Source organism: Neophocaena asiaeorientalis, unplaced genomic scaffold, assembly GCF_003031525.2.
Source record: "Neophocaena asiaeorientalis asiaeorientalis breed wild unplaced genomic scaffold, Neophocaena_asiaeorientalis_V1.1 scaffold54, whole genome shotgun sequence".
Lineage (NCBI taxonomy): Eukaryota > Metazoa > Chordata > Mammalia > Artiodactyla > Phocoenidae > Neophocaena > Neophocaena asiaeorientalis.
This window is the reverse complement of record NW_020174938.1, coordinates 3,032,927-3,052,235: the sequence shown is the minus strand read 5'-3', so window position 1 is coordinate 3,052,235 and position 19,309 is coordinate 3,032,927. Positions and strand designations below refer to the sequence as shown.

Genomic DNA, 19,309 nt, shown 5'->3' with positions numbered 1-19,309 from the left:
GGGTGGCGGGGGGCTGGAGGCAGGAGGCAGGAGCAAGGAACCGTGGGAGCCGGATGCCCGGGGAGGGGCACTTGGGAAAGTTCTTGGAGGGCCTGGGCTGTGGCCGGGGGGGCTGAGACCTCCTCGGGGGGTAAAGGCTACAGGAGAGGCCCCCCCTGAGGCCCCTGCCGCAAAGGACAGCCGCTCAGGCTGACGCGGGGGTGTCTCTGGCGTACTTGGTGGGCCGGTGGCCAGACCCGGGGACAGCTCCCCGGGAGGCTGGCCCAGCTGCCCGGGGCTGGACGACGGGGACCTGGCCGAGGCTGGGGGTGGCAGGAAGTGCTCCGCCAGTCCCAGGCCGCCCCGGGCCCCGGGCAGCGGGGGCGCCGGCTGGTTGGCCTGTGGGGAGCGGGCGCCCGGCTGCAGCGGGGTGAGCAGGGGAGAGTCCGAGGAGGACAGGGAGCCTCCCAGCGCCTTGTGGAAGTGGCCGAACCCGGCTGTGGCGGCGGCCACGGCCGCCGCAGCAGATGGCGTGGGTGCGGAGGAGGAGCTGCCCACCCCAGGCGGCGGGGAAGAGCTGGACGAGGGCAGGAGCGGGCTCAGTCCGGCGGGTGCAGAGAATCCAGCCAGCTGTTGGATGTGGAAGGAGGAGGAAGACGGCGTGTCCACCTGCGACGGGCTGCTGGCGGGCGAGGCGGAACCCAGCGCCGACGGGATCAGGGACTGCAGCCGCTTCAGGTGCCGGGGCGTCTGCCCTGCCCCGAGGCCGCCCAGCCCGGTCCCCGGGGGAGGCCGGAAGATGGCGGCGGGCAGGCGCGGGTGGTGGGTGAGCGCGATGGCCACGGAAGTGGTGGCGGCAGCGGCCTGCAGCGGCGCCTGGATCAGCGGGGTCCAGATGACGGGCGTGGGGGTCGGAGTGGCAGAGGCGGCGGCCTGGACGCGGTGGGCGCAGTGCGCCATCTCCCGGTCGTGCTGTACGATCTGCTGGATGATCTCGTTCTCCTGGTAGTTGAAGACGCCTGAGTTGAGGTCGTGCTGGACTTTGTGGAGAAGGATGGAATTCTTCTTGCCTGGGCCACAGAACAAGAGCAGGAGCTCAGGGTAGGGTGGGAGGAGAGGGGAGCCCGCCCGGCCTGTGCAGCGGGGGGAATCCACCCTCCCTCCGGGCCGCCTCCCGCCTCACCGATGCGGTCCAGGCGGTCCAGCGCCACCGTCTCGAAGGCCCGCCGCATCATGGGGTACTCCTCCAGGACCTCGTTGAAGTTGTCCACGCTCAGCGAGTAGAGGCGGCAGTAGGTGTCAGCCCTCACGCTGGCTGTGCGCCGGCCCCGCGTCAGCAGGCAGATCTCTGCCAGGATGGCAGGAGTCACGGGGGGGAGGGGGTTGCGGTAGGGGGGTCCCCGGCAGGCTTCAAAGGATCCCCCACCCCACCCTGACCTGGGGCCCTGCTGTCTGGGACAGAAGCTGGACAGGCTCACAAGGCCCCACCCCTAGGCTGTGACCGCATCGGGGATGCCAGCCCCCAACCAAATGGGTACCAGACTGTCTTTCTCGTCTCTGGGACCACCCCTGCCCTGGGCTCACGGACACCCGCCTCCAGGCAGTGGCGTGAGGGTCTGCGATGTCATCCTCGGTGTCTCTCCAGCCCATTGCTCCGTCCCCCCAGGGCCCCTTGGCTGTCTCACCTCCAAAGTAGGAGCCATCCGCCAGCTTGGTCTCCTTGTTGCCCTTGGTGAGCACGCTGACCACCCCGTGCTGGATGAAATACATCTTCTTGCCGATGGTGCCTTCGCGGATGATGTAGTCCCCCGGCTGGAAGACCTCGAAGCGCAGCTTGGTCAGCATGGAGGTCACAAAGTTGGGGTCCGCGTTGGCAAACAGCGGCATGGAGGCCACCAGCTTTCGGCAGTTAAAGTTGATGATCTCCTGCTCCCCAGACACGGTGGATTGAGAAAGGGAGGTGGAGGTGAGGGGAGCCGCCCAGCAGGAAGGCCTGGACCCCCTCCCGGGCCGGCAGCCACAAAGCTCACCTCCCGCAGCGGCTCGCTCAGCTCGCCCAGGATGCTCTCCTCGTCGAACATCTTGCCCTGGTAGCGGTGCTCGTAGTAGTCATGGATGCGCTGCCGGGTGTCGGGCGGGAGCTTGTGGAAGGACATGTACTGCTCCACCTGCTTGTACTGAGTCCCAGGAGAGAGGGAGAGGGCGTTACCCCCTAGCCAGCCGGCCTCACTGCCCCAGCTCGCACCACCCTGTCTCAGCTGCTGGTGACCAGAGCTGGCACAGACCCTGTGGGCCTTTACGGCCGACCTGTGAGATTGAGGTCCTCGGTGTGGGTGTGGCCCTGACTCCCAGCTGCTTGGAGTGGAGGAGGGGCGCCATCAGAGTGTCCACTCCTCACCATGTTCAGTACTGTGAAGAGAGCCGGCCGACAATAGGGACTGTCCAACTCCCAGATACAGGAGACCCACTGACCAGGAGGTCGATCGAGTTTCCTCTAAACGTTAGTCTCTTCTGTGTTACACTGTGGACCAGAGAGGCCTCACCCACAGACTCTAGAAGGAGCTGTTTCCCATCAGTTGTAACAAACTGGCAGAGGCAGCAGAATGGGCTGCAGTCGGTTAGAGGGATTGGAGGCTGAAGCCAGGATGCCTGACCCATCAGGTGGGGCATGTATCCAAACATGGCCTCGGCTGAGGCTGTCTTTTGTTGAAGAGCAAGTCCAGCCCAGAAGAGGGGCTGGGTAGAGCAGGGGCCTTAAAAAGAGGTTTGGGGACAAGAGATTTGTGAACCTAAGTGCCCAGGGCTTCACCAAATAAGAAATGCTCCTGCCCACCCCGGGGGTGATGGGTGGGTGCTGCTCCAGCCATCCCTGGATTGTGGGTGGAGAGCAGGGATCTTCAGAAGCATGGCTGGGACAGGAGGCACAATTAGGCAAGAACAGATGTTCCCCACACTGAGATGTAAGGGAAGTCCCTGTACCCCAGGAACAATCAGAAACAGGGGAGTCTATTTTCACGTACTAGCGCTCCAAAGAGGTGGGGGCTGATTATACTATTTGGGTCCCACTGCACTGAGATGGACACAGAGCGTGGAGTGAGGGTGAGGTGGGAAAAGAGCAGCCCCTAGGAAGATGGGGGAGAGAGAAGCAGAGAGCTGGGCCCACGCCACCAGGGGCCCAATATGGGATGACTGAGAAGACGAGCCAGCCAAGGAGAGCAGGGAAGAGAATGGAGAGTGCGTGGTCATGGAAACAAGTGTGAAGCCAAGCAGGGAGTCATAACTGTCAGAGGCCAAGCAAGACAAGGACCCCAAAGGACCCACTGGCTTCAGCAACACGGAGGGTAGAGGTAACCTCAGACTCAGTGGGCTGAGAGAAGAAAGTGGATTCAGCAGCCATAAACAATGCGAGCTTTTTGGTTGGTCGGTTGGTTTTAGGAATTTGTCCATGAAAAAGAGGCAGACAGCAGAAAAGATAGGAGGCAAAGCCCGTTAATGGTGGAGGGACAGACGTTTTTTAAAAGGGAGAGATGGAGCAAGTTTCAATGCTGATGGGAAGGCCCTCAGAGAGGAGGAGGCTGGAGGGGATAGTGGGCACGGGATGGGGAGGTCAGGAGGGAAAGGGGCCCTCAGTCAGGAGAGACAAGCCCCCAATTTCAGCAGGAGGAAAACGGGGTACAAATAAAAAGACATTTAGAGGTTTAAGGCTGGGGAGCTGAAGAAGTTCTCACTTAGGAGGGGTTCGCCCCCATCTGTCACCCATACGGGAGCCCCCATCACAGGGGGCTGGACCCTCTGGGGCCCGGTGGCTGGCAGCCTGTGCTCCCTGTGGGAAGGAGCGATGGGCAGGTTCTCCTGAGAGAGCCCAGGGTGGACCCCAGCATTCCAGCCTACCTTCTCCTGGTACTGGCGCCGGGAGGAGTCCAGAGACTGGATGAGGGCGGTGGCGTGGCCGATGAACATGGCGTAGCAGGTGGCCCCCACGATCATGCTGAGCATGGTGAGCCAGACGTCTGACATGCCCACCGGGGCCTGCCGGCCGTACCCGATGCACAGCATGTGGCTCATGGCCTTGAAGAGGGCGTAGGAGTACTGCTTTCCCCATGAGTTGTTCTGTGGACAGACGCAAAGGTGGACAGATTGGGGGAGGGGTGGGAGGGACCTGGGCCAAAGAGCGGGCAGGCCCTTCTCAAGAAGAGCTAGAAAAGTCCCTGCTACCTCTCACCCCTCAGCCTAACTTTCCCAGTGGCTGAGGCCTGGGCTTACAACCTTGCTGTTGGCTGAAAGCCTTGGGTGAGGGGCAGGGAGGCCCACACTAGCTGCCCATGGTGACCAAGTGAATCCCTCACTTAGGCCTTTCTCTGGCAGTGGAGGGGCAGGGCTCAGACCAGAAGCCCCAGCTAAGGGATGGGCACCAGCCTAACATCCCACCACCTCCACAGCCCCGGACCTCTCAGCCCGGGGGGCAGCCTGGAGCCTCCCCAGCAGCCAGGGCTCCAGGCTGGGCCACCCTGCTGTCCTGAGCTCACCGAAGCAGCTCCATCCCCCGCACCGAACTACTGCCAAGTGAAGCCCATTTCCCCACTGACCTCAATTATAAAACCAGATATGCTTCCCCTGGGGGGACAAGCTCAGGCAGACTGAGCCGAAACGCTGTCCTCGTTTTGGGTGAGCAAAGTTAAAGAGCTGCGGAGCTGAGTCGCCTCCTGTGTGAACCCGGCCTGCATCCATCCAGGGCTGTGGCCACTAGTTACCCTCCCCCACCCCAAAGGTGGATGGCCTGAAACACACACAGTGCTGGGGGCGGAGGAGGGAGAAAGGGAGCGAGGCTCCTGGCTATTTTTGTCTCCAAAGCCAGTCAGTGTCTCAAGGAAGGCTCAGTGCGGGAACACTGCGCTCAGAAGGGCCATCTCCTGCATTTAATGCACGTGTGGGCCTGTCACCCTCCCACAGAGGAAACTGCCCCAAGTGAAGGGGCCACCGGATAAACCCACCTCCCCAGTGCTCTCTGCTCAAGAGGCAGATGCGTTAGCATGAATGTGGAAAGCCACCCTACTGCACGCCGAGAACCCCTGCCCAGAGCCCTAAGCACTTCCGCAATCACCAGGTTGTTCCCAGCACCTGGAGGAAGGCACAGGCGCTGCGTGCCAAGTTCAAGCTCACTCAGACCATCCTGGACACAGCTGAGCTGGTCTAGGGGCTCTCATTCCAGAGAGTGGGAGGTCAATGATCTCCAGGGATAGAGGGGGCCTGGGCTCCCCATCCCCAGGCAGCCCCCAGCTGCCTCCAGCCAGGGCTCTGGCTTTACTGCTGAGCCTCTGGGGACCGGGAAATTCAATCCACGTGGCCGATTCATTTACACTTAGCTCATCAAAAGGCTGTTTTGCAAAGGCCTGTTTGATGCTGAAAGATGCCTCAGGGTCTCTTTCACCTCTTTCAAAGCCAGTTTTTCCTCCCCTGGGGCCCTGAGGGTTTGCCTAGAGAGCAAACCAAACTGACTGGGAGTGAGAGGACGCAGGGGTTCGCAGAGCCAGAGAAAGGCCCAGGGGACCCGCCACCCTGCCTGGAGCGTGCCCTGTTCACAGGAGGCTGGGGAACCCTGCCCCACGGCTCCTCTCGCCCACCCACAGGGTGGAGGGGGAGGGAGGGGATCTGGCTCCTTCGAACCTGCCTTCCCTGCTCAGGACCCCACCTTGGATGGGGCTGTGTGTCTGTGGGGTGGGGCAGGAGGAGGGTGCAGAGGGACAGCCCAGCTCTGCTGCTGGAGCAGCAAGTCGCAGCCACGTGTGATCTGGGAGTCCATGTGGGCTGCCCACGGTGCCCCTCACTGGTTTCTCCTTCCTAGGACTCTGCTGGCTTTGAATGGTTGGTCAGCCTCGGGGAGCAGAGATAGGAGGGCAGGAGCCACCAGCCCGGTATTCCCACACCTGATGCAATCTGAGGAAGCCCCGGTCTTAGTCTCCCTGGGCGCAATCAGCGCCAAAGAGCGAGGCTCCCGTCTTCAGTGGAGGCTGTAAGGCGGCAGAGGTAGTGGCACAGAGCCAAGGGCGCCGCCGAGGCCCTCCGGGACCCGCTCAGCCCATCCGCACCTCGTCGGTCCCCTGCCCCCACCCCTGGAGGGAGGGCCGAGGGCTGGGCACTCACCACCATGTTGTTGATGGACACCCAGCAGTCGTCAGGGAAGTCCTGCAGCATGGGCACCAGGAACTGCAGGCAGCCGTCCCAGTGGCAGAGCAGCAGCATCATGCCGATGAGGTTCACGATGCGCACCACAGCGCTGGCCAGGTCGTAGGTCATGTGGAAGATCTGCAGGCAGAGGGGAGCGATCGGCCCAAGCAGCTGGGGGCCGGCCCGCTCCCGGGCAGACCCCGCAGCTGCCTGCAGGCCCTGATGCCCTGCACATACCGGGCAGCGCGCCCAGCTCGGTGCAGGTCCCGGCCGTGGCGAGGGTGGGAAGGCGTCAGGCTGGCCCTGGGAGAAGCAGCCTGCAGGCTGTGGGGCTCCAGAGGGACTCCACCTGGGATCCGTGCAGATACGGGGGTGGGCTCCCATGGGGAGTCCAGCCACCCAGGCCGGACACGTGAAGGGAGGGCACCTAGAGCCCCGTACAGCCTGGAAATGGGCAGCTCACCTGGGCTGTGAGGACAACACGAAGAAGAGCCAGCCCACCAGAGGCTCCTCAGGGTACTATGGTCTGCGGTCACACCAGGGACATGGTGTTTCCCTAAATCTGTCACTAGACTCTCAGGACCCCCCCCCCAGGGGCAGCGGGTTCTGCCAAAGGCAGCCATGGAACTGCAGGGGGGGGCAGTACAGACACCTAGGCTCCAAGTTCACACAGACCTTGATCCCAGGCCCAACTCCTACCCAATTCCTACTTGTGTGACCTTGAGAAAGTTCCTGAACCTCTCTGATCATGTTTCCTCATCTGGGAAATGGCGATAAAATTTCTTACCTTGAGTGGGTTGTCAAAAGGATTAAATTATACATATAAAGTGCTTAGTACTAGGTATGGAAGTATTCAACAAATTGCAAACCATTATTGATAAGTTATTAATAATTAATCCTTATGATTAGTTAACATGTATGAGTAGTAATGCTCTCCTGTACAGTTTAATAAGGTACAGCAACCGTGGCCACCCGTGTATCTCCACTCCTGTGGCTCTGAGCAAGAGGCTGAGGTGTGGCTGGGCAGGGCCAAGGATGCGTACATCCCAGCATCCCTGCCCCACCTCCCTCCTCCCCAAGCTGCCTCTTGGTCTGGTTTCAGCAGGGGTCACCATGGTGACAGGATGGGGAGGGGACAGAGATGGAAAGAAGTCTAGAGAGAGGTCTCTGGAAGTTCTAGCCTTGCCTCTGGCCTGGGAGACTCTGGAGGTGCCCCCACCCCTAGTTCTGGTCCCTCCATATTATTCCCAGGTAGAGAGCCTTCCTGGAGAGGGGCTTTGGGCCAAACCTGAAGAGTTGTCAAATGCCACAGAGACCTAGTTTAAGCCCATTTCAGATGGGGGAACCTGAGACCCAAAGAAACAGACCCTAGATATTTCAACCCCTGTCTAGTGGTCTTTTAGCAACAGCCCCGTAGCTGGTGGCAGGATATTCTGATACTTGAGACCTCAGTTTCCCCTTCTGAAATATAGGCTTAGCCTGGGTCTTGGTCTGGAGAAACCAAAGATGAATACTACTGTGTATCACCCCCTGGGTTGTGCCCACCTGTGGCCCCCTTAGTAGCATGACTCTGGATGTACGAGCTGAAAGGATGAAACAGACCTTGGAAAGTTTCCTGGAGGATGGCAGCTCTAGCTGTCCCATCACCCCTATGTCCCCAGCAACAGAGAGACAGTAACACCGAACCTGAGGGGGCGGGCACACGGTCCCACAGTCATCATCTCATTCAAACTCACAACAACCCTTTGCTGCAAATGTTGTTAAGGCTTTTACACCCAGGCTCAGAGAAGTAAACGGACTTGCCCTTGGTCATGGCGGCAGCAGAAGGGGCAGATTTGAACCCAGGGCTGCCTGCAAATTATTAGATTGGCCCAGGGCGGGAAGGGTGGTTTTCAGTAGCTCTGTTTTGTAAATAAAACAACTCAAACCCAAAGTGGCCAAGTGATGTGGCCAGATCCACACAGCAAGCTGGACCCAGGGCCAGGCGGGACTCTCCGGCATCTCACCTCTGTAAGCCTGGTGCACAGCGTAATACTGTAGACAGAGCTGTGCGCCTGGCAGCCTAGCCCCACTGGGGCCCAGAAACCAGCCCCAGGGCTGTCAGCATGCCATTGCCCAGCTTAGCAGACACATCTCTGTATAAGGAGGGGCGGGGACTAGAGACCAGGCAGGGCAGGCAGCTCCTGAGTACCAGTGCCCCAGCTGTGGCTCCAAGGGAAGATCCCACTTCTGCCTCTAAAGCAGCTGCTTAGGTGAACACAACAGCTCTATGACCTTGGGCCCACTAACCTTGCGAAGTCTTGGTTGACCAGAATGCCACCAGCTCCCCAACTCTGGGGGGATGGGGAGGGTGAGTGACATGGGACCACCTAGTCTCAGAGATGGCTAACACCTGTCCTCACCTCCCTCCACACCTCAGCATCTCCTCAACTAAAACAAAGCTAGACATCTGCCCCCACTTCTCAGGGTTGTTCAAGAAATTAAACTGGCTAAGAAAGTGCTCTGGGCCCTGAACACATACGTGGGTGGTGGAGGGGGGGATTCATTATTATTAAGTTCCTTCATTTCCCAACTTGTATGAACTGAAATCTCCCCAAAATCCTATGTTGAAGCCCTAACTCTCAATGTAATGGTATTAGGAGGTGGAGCCTTTGCAAGATGATTAGGTCATGAGGGTAGGGCCCCATGGATGGAATTAGTGCCCTTACAAGAAGAGACACGCGAGAGTTGATATGTGGCCACGTGAGGACACAGAAAGAGGACGGCCATCTACAAACCAGGAAGCGGGCCCTCACCAGAACCTGACCATGACAGCATCCTGATCTCATCCTTCCAGCCTCCAGAACTGAGAAATAAATATTTGTCATCTAAGCCCCCCAGCCTGTGGTATCCTGTTCTAACAGCCAAAAACAGATACCACACTGAAGGAAGACTTGGATCACTTTTAGAAAGCATCCCAGACTCCACAGCCTGCAATAACTGCTCCTTTCTATGTATTACTCTGGGTCTTAAAGACCAGATCAAGGTTGGCACATTTGAATGCAATGTGTTCTTTCCTTTTTCTATCATCCTTGTTTTTCTTTTCTTTGTAACTAATTTTCTTCCAAGATCAGGTCCTTGTATAATTTTGCCTTTATACTGATCTCAGCAACGAGTATGCAGAGCACATGGTAGGGTCTCAGGAACTGAGAAGTGCTTAAGCGACGAAGGTGACGGTGATGAAGACAGTGGTGGGGATGATGGTGATCAGGGCTGCCACGAGTATACACAGTGGCATTCGAAAAAGGCCCCAGTCTGGGCAGGCACAGCCCACAGGGAACCTGCTTTTGCAGGAAGAGAAAAAGGTACTTTTTCCTGCAGGTGGCACAGACTCATGTATCCTCAGAGAGCGTGGTGGTGGTGGCGTGCCTGATATTGGCTGAAGGATGCAGATGCTGGGAGTGTCCTGTAGGGGTGGGATGGTGGTAGTTCTGGTGGTGGTGAGGGGTACTGCGGATGGCTCTCAGACACACAAAGCCAGGGGCACCGGCATGGCAAAGTCTGAGCTTTCTGCAAAGAGGTGGTGGGGGATACATCCATTCAGGCTAGGAGGGTACCCCAGACGGTGGACACTCACCCCACCCCCAACACTCTACAGCACCCAGGGGTGGTTGCTGAGAGCAAGGCTGGACGTTGCTGGGAGAGGTTGCTAAACACCTGTGTGTCCCCACTGTGGGCTGGGGCCATAGGCCACCCGCAAGTCAGCTGCACTGTGCAAATATTTGTCTTGCTCTTTATACCTCATTAAAACCCCCTTTTATGATGTTGGTTCTGACTTTCGGGGTTGACTGTCTTCATTTCAAGGGCCCCACAAGGCTTGCCAGGCAGGTGGCCTGGACAGCTCACTCTCTGTACCCAGCATGGCACTTGGGGGAAGCTCCTACTCCTATTCCCTTCTGTAGTTTCTGAACCACAGGGTAACGGCAGGGTGACATGTCTCTCACCGTCTCCCACCTTGGGCAAGTGCCTTCTCTGCTCTGAGCCTCAGTTTCCTCATCTGTGTAATGGGTCAATAACTACCAGCTCCCAGGGCTGTCTTGGGGATCAGGAGAGGATGTCCACAGCTGGCACACAGGAGGTGCTCAGCACACGTTGGTCCCTTTCCTTCGGTCTCTTTCCCAGTCCTCAAAATAAAGAGCTGATTTCTCAGTCCTGGGGAGAGACCAGAAACTGGAGTTTCTGCCAAGGCCTCTTCTTGGGGCCTTGTTAGAGTTCCCTCCTGGGATTTGTTTTCTCCTCGGGGAAGAAGAACAAACTCCTCCCTTTGTCTCAGGAACAAGCGGCCACATTGAGAACAGCCATCCGGGTCCTGAGAGAGTGGCTGGTGCCTGTGTATCCTGGGTACAAACTAGAGGGTCACGCTAGGTCCCTTCCTAGGGCCCGTAGAGAGGACCAGCTCCTGCCCCCCAGGACCATGCCTCTGTGTCGTCCCAAACTCCCGATTCTGAGAGAGGTGGAAAAATTGAGGCCCACAGGGAGAGGAGCTTCACTGGGGGCTGCACAGCCCCCCTGGCCTGACTTCCTGCATCCAGCCCCTCCCATTACGCCAAGATGCTGCCGAGGGAAAGAAGAGGCTTCTGGGATGGGTCACTGGGGTGCTGGGCCCTGCAGGGGAACATCCAAAGGGGGGCAACCACGGTTTCTAACAATAGCCTCCATGCCTATAACAAGCTCACACCTCAGAGAGAGGGAAGAGGCTTGGGAGGGAGGATGCTGACCTAGATCGCCCAGGATGCAGGCAGAGGCTGGCGTCCTCTGAGACAGTCGTCTACGCCTGCCGAGACCCTCCACCTACCCTGACTCCCAAGAGCTGCTACTAACGTTCGGGAACTCTCGGCTGGGAGGCTGGGCTGGGCTGAGCTGCGCTGGGGGAGGCAGCTGAAGGCTGAGGGTCAGGAATCCAGCATCTCTGCAGCTTCACCAGGGGATCTTGGGCAAGCTTTTCCCTCCCCATGGGAGGCCGACTCTCCAGCCCTCACCCAGCACCACCACCGTGTCCTCAGAATGACCAGCTAACATGATCCTCGCCGAGGGAGGTTGGAGTGGGGACTGAGGCCCAGCCTCTGAGGACATCAGAGTACATCTGACAGTCGGGGAAACTGAGGCCTAAAGAAGGGGAGAGATTCACATGAACTGGAGTTGGAGGAGGAGATAGAGCAGGGTCTTCTCTTCGAAACACCTCCCTCCCCAGGTCTCATGCAGACCTGAGGCCTCAGAGGTCTCCCTGCTGCTGCCTACAGGCCAAGGTGAGGCTGGGAGAAGCCCCGAGGGTGGGGCAGGCTACTGAGGGTCTGGAGACAGGGTTCCTGGGGCCAGCTGGGAAACCCCAATCCAACCCCAGGAGTCTGGGGGGAGCCCCTAGCTGGGCAGTGTGCCCGGCAGACAGCAGCTCAAAGCAACTTCCTTCCCAGCTGCTAGGCAAGATAAGGGTGTATAGTGTGGAGGGGGTGGGGAGTCATCCATCTGGCCTCCTGGGATCTCCCTTCCTGCGCACAAGACAGGGTAGTGATGTCCAGTTGAGGGTCCTGACCTGGGGCCTCTGTCCAGGGTCAGAGTGTGCCTGGCCATTTTTGGGTAGCCCAGAGGGTGGCCAGGCCAGAGGGGCAGTGGGGACAGTAAGAGAAGAGCTTACTTAGCTCCTGTCCCAGGGCCCACCCTGCCCACCCACCGGCAACTCTGCCAAATCTCCCCAAAATACCATGGCCCCCAGGGCCCAGGTGTAAGTGGGGAGCAAGGCTGGCACCCAGCGGGCTGGGGCCTGGAGACACGAACCGACGCTGGAGAAGGGAAAGAGCGACTACTCTGCTTTTAACGGCAGTACAGCTGTTAAGTCCAAGACACACAGAAGGTTGGGAGTTTCTCGGGGACTGAGGGAGCCAACAAGGTTCTGAATTTCCACTTGGGACAGAAACCAAGAGACAAGCCCCTCAGGGCATTCCAGGAAATACGCCTCCATCTTCCCTCTGCAGCTACTCAGAGGGGCCCTGGCCACCACCACCCTTACCCCAACAGGCACTGTCCCCTCTCAGCCCTGAGCTCAGACCCACATCCAACCTCTCTGCACCTACATGTCCCCCAGGTTCCTCAAACCCAGTCTGTCCCACAGAACTCACCCCACCCCTCGACCCTCCACTGCCTGCCTCCCCAGTCTCAACGGAGAGTCGTCCCCAACAGAGGGAGCGGTAACAGGACCAGGCAGCCTACTTTCAGGCCACCTGAGAAAGTGGGAAGGGCAGGGAACTGGGAGTCAGGAGGCCTGGGTCAAGATCTTACCACTGGGGCAGCTGACCCTTCCACCCTCGGTTTCCTCACCTGACAAGTACAGGTAATAAATCCTGCCCTGTTGACTTTGTCAGCCAGGTTTGAGCAACCAATGAAATTATGGGTAGAAAGTATTTGAGAAAAGTAAACACCCTGTAGAATGGGAAGGGCATTTATTAAACAGTTCTCTGCACCCAGTTTCACACTAAGGGTTTTACAAACATCATCTCTTTTAATCCTCACAGCAATCCACTGAGGAATGTACGACTTCTACCCACTTTGCCGATAAGAGACTGAGGCTCAGGGGGTAAGGTGGCCCCAAGGTCAGTCAGCTGGCAGTGTGGAGCTGGATTTTAATTCAGGTCTCACGTGTCATCCTAGCCCTAAAGCCCACATGCATTCCACCACACCCGGTCCCTGCTGGGAGTCAAGAGTGCTAACTGGGGTCTGATCTGGCCCTGCCAGAGGTCTGCTGCGTGACTTTGGACAAGTCACTGCTCCTCCTATCAGCAGAAATAATGCAAATTCCAAACCAAAGAGAATTTCTGCCATGAAGTGATTCTGCCAGGCTGGTGTAGGGACTTATGTAGCACAGGTGTTCGTGATACCTCTGACCGCGATCTGCCAGTGCCCCGACTCTCAGCCATGGGTGCTGTTGCCCAGGGCCCAGGCTGCTGCTGGGAGTGGGGTGGGGGCTTCGTGTCCTGAGTGTGGGAATTTCCATCCAATCGTGCAGAGACCAGGAGACTAGCAGTGAGCCATGGCAACAAATGCACCTCTGCGGAAGCTTCCCCAGGCCACAGCCCGCTCCAGACCCCAAGGCGGACAGTCTCACAGAACACATCTCCCCCCACCCTGGTACATTCAGGCTGGCCTGCCTGCGGCTGCCTCCAAAAAGTGGTACTTGGTGGTAGCGGAAAGTCTCACAAGGTCACCTGCTTTTTTCAAACCCCAGCCTGCAGTCCTCTCTTTCTCCCATAGATGGTTGCATTCAGCCCACAGATGAGTTAGGTTTGTTCAGAATGGTGTTGGCCACCTAGTTCTTTTACAATTTTTTATTCAGTTTCTATAGTCAGTGCTCTTCCCAGAGCCCCTAGGATCCCTTTACAGTCTGTGCTCACACAACTCCAGGAAAGCACTAGGCTTGCACTCCCTACAGCTAGCACCTGTGGCCCGTCATCAGAGGCCTGACTGCAGGAAACCACTTTGCCTGCTAGCACCCAGGGTTGCAAGGGTCCTGAGCCAGTGACTGACAGGTGAGGGGATATAAAAAGTTCAACTCCTTTGCCCTGATTGGGGCAACTCCCAGGTGTGGTGTACACCATCCTGGAGCTCCCCACAGGATTTGCTTGGTGTCACCCTTGTTTGGCTTCCTTCCTTCCTTTCCTTCCTATTCCTTTCCTTCCCTTCCCTGCCCTTCTTCCCCAGTCCCTTACCAGATTTTCCTGGAAACACTTTGCTCCCCATCAAAAAAAAAACATCACTTTCATACAAATCCTCATCTCAGGGTCTGCACCAGAAGAACCCAACCTAAGACAGTTGCCAACAAATTTTGCACAGAAGTCCAGATTTCTGCTTCTCATGATAAATCTGTAGATCTGGCAACCCTGAGCCCATTCTCACTTGGCCACAGTGGCTAGAGCTGAGTAGAGGCTGCCTCATACAGATGGAAGATATGTTCTCCAGTTTTCCCCAGTCCACCACACTCCCTATTGTCCTCCAAATGGCCCTTTTCACCCATTCATATTCCCTGCCTGGCCCCCACAAGCTTCTGAGTTTGCAACATCCACAGTACAGTGCAGTGATTAACAATGCAGGCTCTGGAGTCCAGGTCCACCAATTAATAATTCTGTGACACTATATAAATCTCTTCATATTTCTCTATGTCCTCATGTAAAAAATGAGTACTTATACCTACCTATGTGGTACCCTCTATGGTTGTTAGAGACTTAAATGGGATATTGCCTGTGAAGTGATTCGTGTAGTATCTAGCGCATGATAAGAAGTCAAGAAGTTACTAATATTTGTCCTCTTGGAAGAGGTGTGCCTGCTACAATCCGACAGCCCACATCCAACTATCTGAGGTTACCTGCTGGTCCCTCACTCCCCTAGAGGGAAGATACCTCTTCCCTGAAGAGGTCTGGGTCTGAACACTCACCTCTTCCCACTGGTGAATATATCGAATGAGGCGGGAGAGACGCAAGAGGCGCAGGAGGCTGAGGATCTTGGTGAAACGGACGATGCGCAGGGCCCGGGCAGTCTTGTAGACCTCCGAATCGATGCGTGTCTCCACAATGAGGAAGATGTAGTCCACGGGGATGGAGGAGATGAAATCCACCACGAACCAGCTTTTGAGGTACTTCATCTTAATCCGCTGTGGGTCCAGGATGATCTCTGTGTTGTCCTCCACCACAATCCCTGTGCGGAAGTTGAGGACCAAGTCGATGAGGAAGAACGTGTCCGACACCACGTTGAAGACAATCCATGGTGTGGTGTTCTCATCCTTGAAGAAGGTGATGCCCACAGGAATGATGATCAGGTTTCCTACCATCAGCAGCAACATGGTCAGGTCCCAGTAAAATCTGCCCAGAGACACATAGGTCAGTCATAGGAGGAGAGAGAGAATGAATTACAGACTAAAAGAAAGCTCAGAGACAGCAAAGGTGGGAGAGAGAAGTCTTCAGAGGTTCTGAGACCCTGCGGGAGATAGGTGCATGGGTACCAGGGCAAGATGTCATGACTGGCATAGAAACAGTCTCCTCCTTAGTCATCCTTAGGGATGCCTTCTGCCTGCCCCTCTGTGAGATCCCCGATGACAAGCCTCCTAGTCCAATCCCCATGCCCCAGTGAGAGGCTGAAAAGCAAACTAAATAATGACATCCAGAGAGAGGCGAGAGGCTGTTTTAGCAGCAGAAGTAATTCACCCCGCACCACCCCAGGCTCAGGCCAGGATGCCCCATCCTCCCTGAGGGTCAACTGTGGCCTGAGACAGGATGGCAGGCAGACATGCCACAGACCGTGACCAGAGAACAGGGGAGGTCCAGACACACAGCAGGAGCCTGGGATGCTGGAGGCATGGGATCCAGTCCTAGCTCTGTCACTGACAGGCAGGTGCCCTCCCCACTCTGGACCTCAGTTTCCCCACTGTGCAATGAGGGGCAGGGCCTCCACACTCGGTCCTGTAATTCTGATCTGGCCTTCTCCCACACTGGCTCTCGGGGGGCCTCCCTTTAGTCTATCCCCTATAGTCAGAAAATGTCTGACCATCTCTCTCCCCCAGAGGTTTACTTCTAAACACAGCAGTAGGGAAGGTCAGTGATATCTTCAAATGCAGGCAGTGTTTTTCTTTTTTTTTAAATATATTTCAACAAGTTTATTTTTTTCCAGCAAATAATTTATATTTAGCAAAGTAGATATTTTTGATGTTCAAGTACACATTTAAATAAATACTGATTGAATAATCAATACATTAACCACAATAAAATATTGCAAATATTTTCTCATTTTTTCTTTAAAAGTTTCCGTTAAACATTATTTGGTAGAATAATTATTTCAGTTACGAAAGTTTCTGTGATAAAATGTTTAAAACGTTTTTATCGGAGTATAGTTGATTTACAATGTTGTGTTAGTTTCAGGTGTACAGCTAAGTGACAGGCAGTGTTAACGGGGGGATTTCAGGCACCAGTGAGGTACCACTCAATGCAACAGAATGAGACCAGTGGGGGCTTCCAGCATCACTTCTTCTAAGGCCTCAAAGCAACTGCTAATATCTCCTGGGGAGGTGGGGAGGGACCCTCAGGGTGAAGTCTCTGAGAGGTTAAGCAGTATGAGGAGGTAAAAGCCAACTCACAGGTCTCCTATCTGACCCAGCAGGGGCCCCTCTGGAGTATGCAGGTAGCACAGGTAGGCAGAGACCCTATGTCTAGAAGGCATGGCCAGGGACCCTGCCCAAGAACCAGCCACCCCAGGGCTGGCCCTAAAACTGAAAACTGGCACTGCAGAGCTGTTTCTCTCTGCTAGTAATTTAGACAGTTACACAATGACAGATAAATGTATTATGTTGGGAAGAAATAAGCCTGTCTTCTCCCAAGAGAAATAACCTTTCAGCCATCTTTAACGCTCTACTGCAGGGAAGCCAGGGGGAAGGGAGTGGGAGACAAAAAGATAAGCTTTCCTCGAGTCTTCAGTGGGTCCCACCGCAAAACCAAAGTGCCCCGGCCTGAAGAGTTCCAAGTTTGAAAAGAATTACTTCACAGCAAATTGCTTTCTTTGTCAGACTCAGAATGGCGCTCTGAGTCAAGGAGAGGGCAGGGCCTGCTTCAGTGAAGGTGGGCGAGAGAGTTGTCCCACATCACACAGCTCAGGGAAGTGTGGCTTCCGGAAAGGCAGCTTCCGGCAGCTCCTCTGAAAGCCAAGTTCTTCGGGGCATCAAGACGGGACTTCAAGTCACAGCCTCACTGGGCTAAGGCTTTTCACTCTAAGTCTGGTGCCAAGAGGTCAACTTTAGCTCCTTCCCTACCCCACAGCCCGCCACCCCTTCGTCAGCCCTACTCCCCCTGTGCCATCTGGGAGAACCCACCCCAGCCTTCACACCCACTACACGGAACACAGCACATCCTGCTAGTGACTTCTGGGGCCTGGGAGAATGGTTTCAGCTTCTATGCTGCTCTCAAGCTGTGTACACTCTCCACTCAGCCTCATGCACACCATTCAAAGACAGCTGCAGACACTCATTAGATGCCTTACACAGGTATCCTCATTCACACACACGGTGTGCAAACACCCCTATGTACACATGGCCATCGTTCCTTTTATTTAATCTCTTGGGAAAAACAAAACAAAAAAATTGTGACATAGAGAGGCCACTGAGAGCCTTGTGGCCTCTGTACATAAAGCTAATAATACACCCAGACTGGGAGAGTTTCTAAAATTAACAGAGCGGGTGCAAGGCAGCTTGGAATGCTGACTCGGGCAGGCCTGCTACTCCAGCGGGTTTCTACACTCTCCCAAGCTCTAGTTCCCTCAATTACAGACCAAATTTGAGACAGTAATTAACAGGAGAATGTTTTCATTTAGTGGTCTTCACAAAACCAAATTACATGAGGCAAAAACACCCATTTCCTTGCATTCCGATTAACTGTTTCAATCATGAGTTTCCAGATGCTAAGGAATATTTTCTGGTGCCTGATCTGGGCTGGGGTCAGAACACTGGAGCACTTCTTCCCGCACACCGCTGTCCTGGAGCATCAAAGAGATACTCAAAACGCAGCATAATATGGTGGGAAGAAAGCAGCACAGGCTCTCAGGCCAACCCACCTGAACTTGATTCCTGGTTCCATCATTTGCTAGCAAGTTGCTTAATCTCTCCAAGCCTCAGTTTCCTCATCTGCTCACCTAACTAGTGGAACTGTTATAAGAACAAAATGAAGTGATATTTGTAAAATGCTCTGACCTATGCCTAGCCCATAGTTTTAAATGAGTAAATAAGTAATTCAAGTCAAAAAATTCACAGGAAAGAGGTGAGGGAGGCAGATGAAATCTTCCAGGGAAGAGCCAAAGCAAAGCATCTACAGGGGGTGGGTGGACGGGAGCTTAATAATGGTTCCAGAACAGCCAGGGGTGGAATTAAGGGCCCACAATATTCCCTGGATAACTGGACGGCAGAACCTATTTACCTCAGCATAGAGATGCCCTGATCTCAGGGAGCTCATGGTCCAAGGCTTAGCCAGGAGACAGAAGACAAGTTGAGCAATGATGTAATAAACCATCCCAGGCAGCAGCCCAGGCATCTGAAAAGGTGGGCTCCTGGTGGCCTAGAAGGATGAGGTCATAAAGTGCTCCTGGAGGAGGTAACAGAAGTTGGGCTTTGGGAGCTGACCTTGGCCTTCTACACTATGCTTCCTTACTCTTTGCCAGACGGTTGCACAGATTTCTGAAAGCTGGGCCGGCAGAGAGCAATAAATGGTGTTCAGCACCACGGACAGCTCCCGGCGTGCCTGCCAGCCCTAGGGTCCTGGCCCAGCCAGGGGAAGTAGCAACAGCCTCCCCACTGCATCCGCAGCTCTCTGACCCCTCTTCTCCCTCAGTCCCAGTGATCAGAAGCATCTCAAGTGATTCCTTAATGTCCCTGCACATGTTCAATGGGGGGCTCCTTGGTGACTGAAAAGGCTCTATTCAAAAAGACCCCAAGGGGCTTCCCTGGTGACGCAGTGGTTGAGAGTCTGCCTGCCGATGCAGGGGACGTGTGTTCGTGCCCCAGTCCGGGAAGATCCCACATGCCGCGGAGCAGCTGGGCCAGCGAGCCATGGCCGGTGAGCCTGCGTGTCCGGAGCCTGTGCTCCGCAACGGGAGAGGCCACAACAGTGAGAGGCCCGCGTACCGCAAAAAAAAACAAAAAAGAGACCCCCAAACACTCACATGTATCAAGCACTTACTTGGTGCTTTCAATGCATTACTTCATTTATTCCTCACACCAGCACTAAGGTGGCTGCTATTATCTGTATTTTACAGATGATGACACTGAGGTTCAGAGAGAAGTATCTGCCCAAGACCACGCCGCTAGTAAGGGGCAGACCCCTAATTCAGAAAGGTCTGTGGAACTCCAGAGTCTGACCTCTTGGGATTTTAGGCACCTCAGTGGGATGCGGGGAGGTGGACAAGCCTTTCTGGCACGTTTGCATTACACTGTGGAGGTAGCCTACCACAGCAGGTACAGCCCCTGCCCCAGAGACAAGGGAGAAGAGAAGGGTGCAAAGAGGTTTCCAGGGGACTTATCTTCCTGATGCCAGGCCTTCTAAGGTACTTTCTGGGTGGGGAAACTAACATACCTTTCAAGTATTAAAAGCACCCCAGTCATCAGCAGTCA

General features: G+C 55.7%; 1 protein-coding gene across 1 annotated transcript in view; it reads right to left on the bottom strand.

The window, feature by feature from the left end:
* Positions 1-19,309, bottom strand: part of HCN4 (hyperpolarization activated cyclic nucleotide gated potassium channel 4) — a 41,440-nt gene that overhangs the window by 450 nt on the left and 21,681 nt on the right. Inside the window, exons 2-8 of the mRNA XM_024761724.1 lie at positions 14,603-15,026; positions 6,121-6,282; positions 3,871-4,089; positions 2,010-2,156; positions 1,665-1,905; positions 1,163-1,327; positions 4-1,049 (exon numbers count right to left, since the gene is read on the bottom strand). Of these exons, the coding sequence (XP_024617492.1) occupies positions 4-1,049; positions 1,163-1,327; positions 1,665-1,905; positions 2,010-2,156; positions 3,871-4,089; positions 6,121-6,282; positions 14,603-15,026 (2,404 nt within the window). The remainder of the gene's footprint in view (positions 1-3; positions 1,050-1,162; positions 1,328-1,664; positions 1,906-2,009; positions 2,157-3,870; positions 4,090-6,120; positions 6,283-14,602; positions 15,027-19,309) is intronic.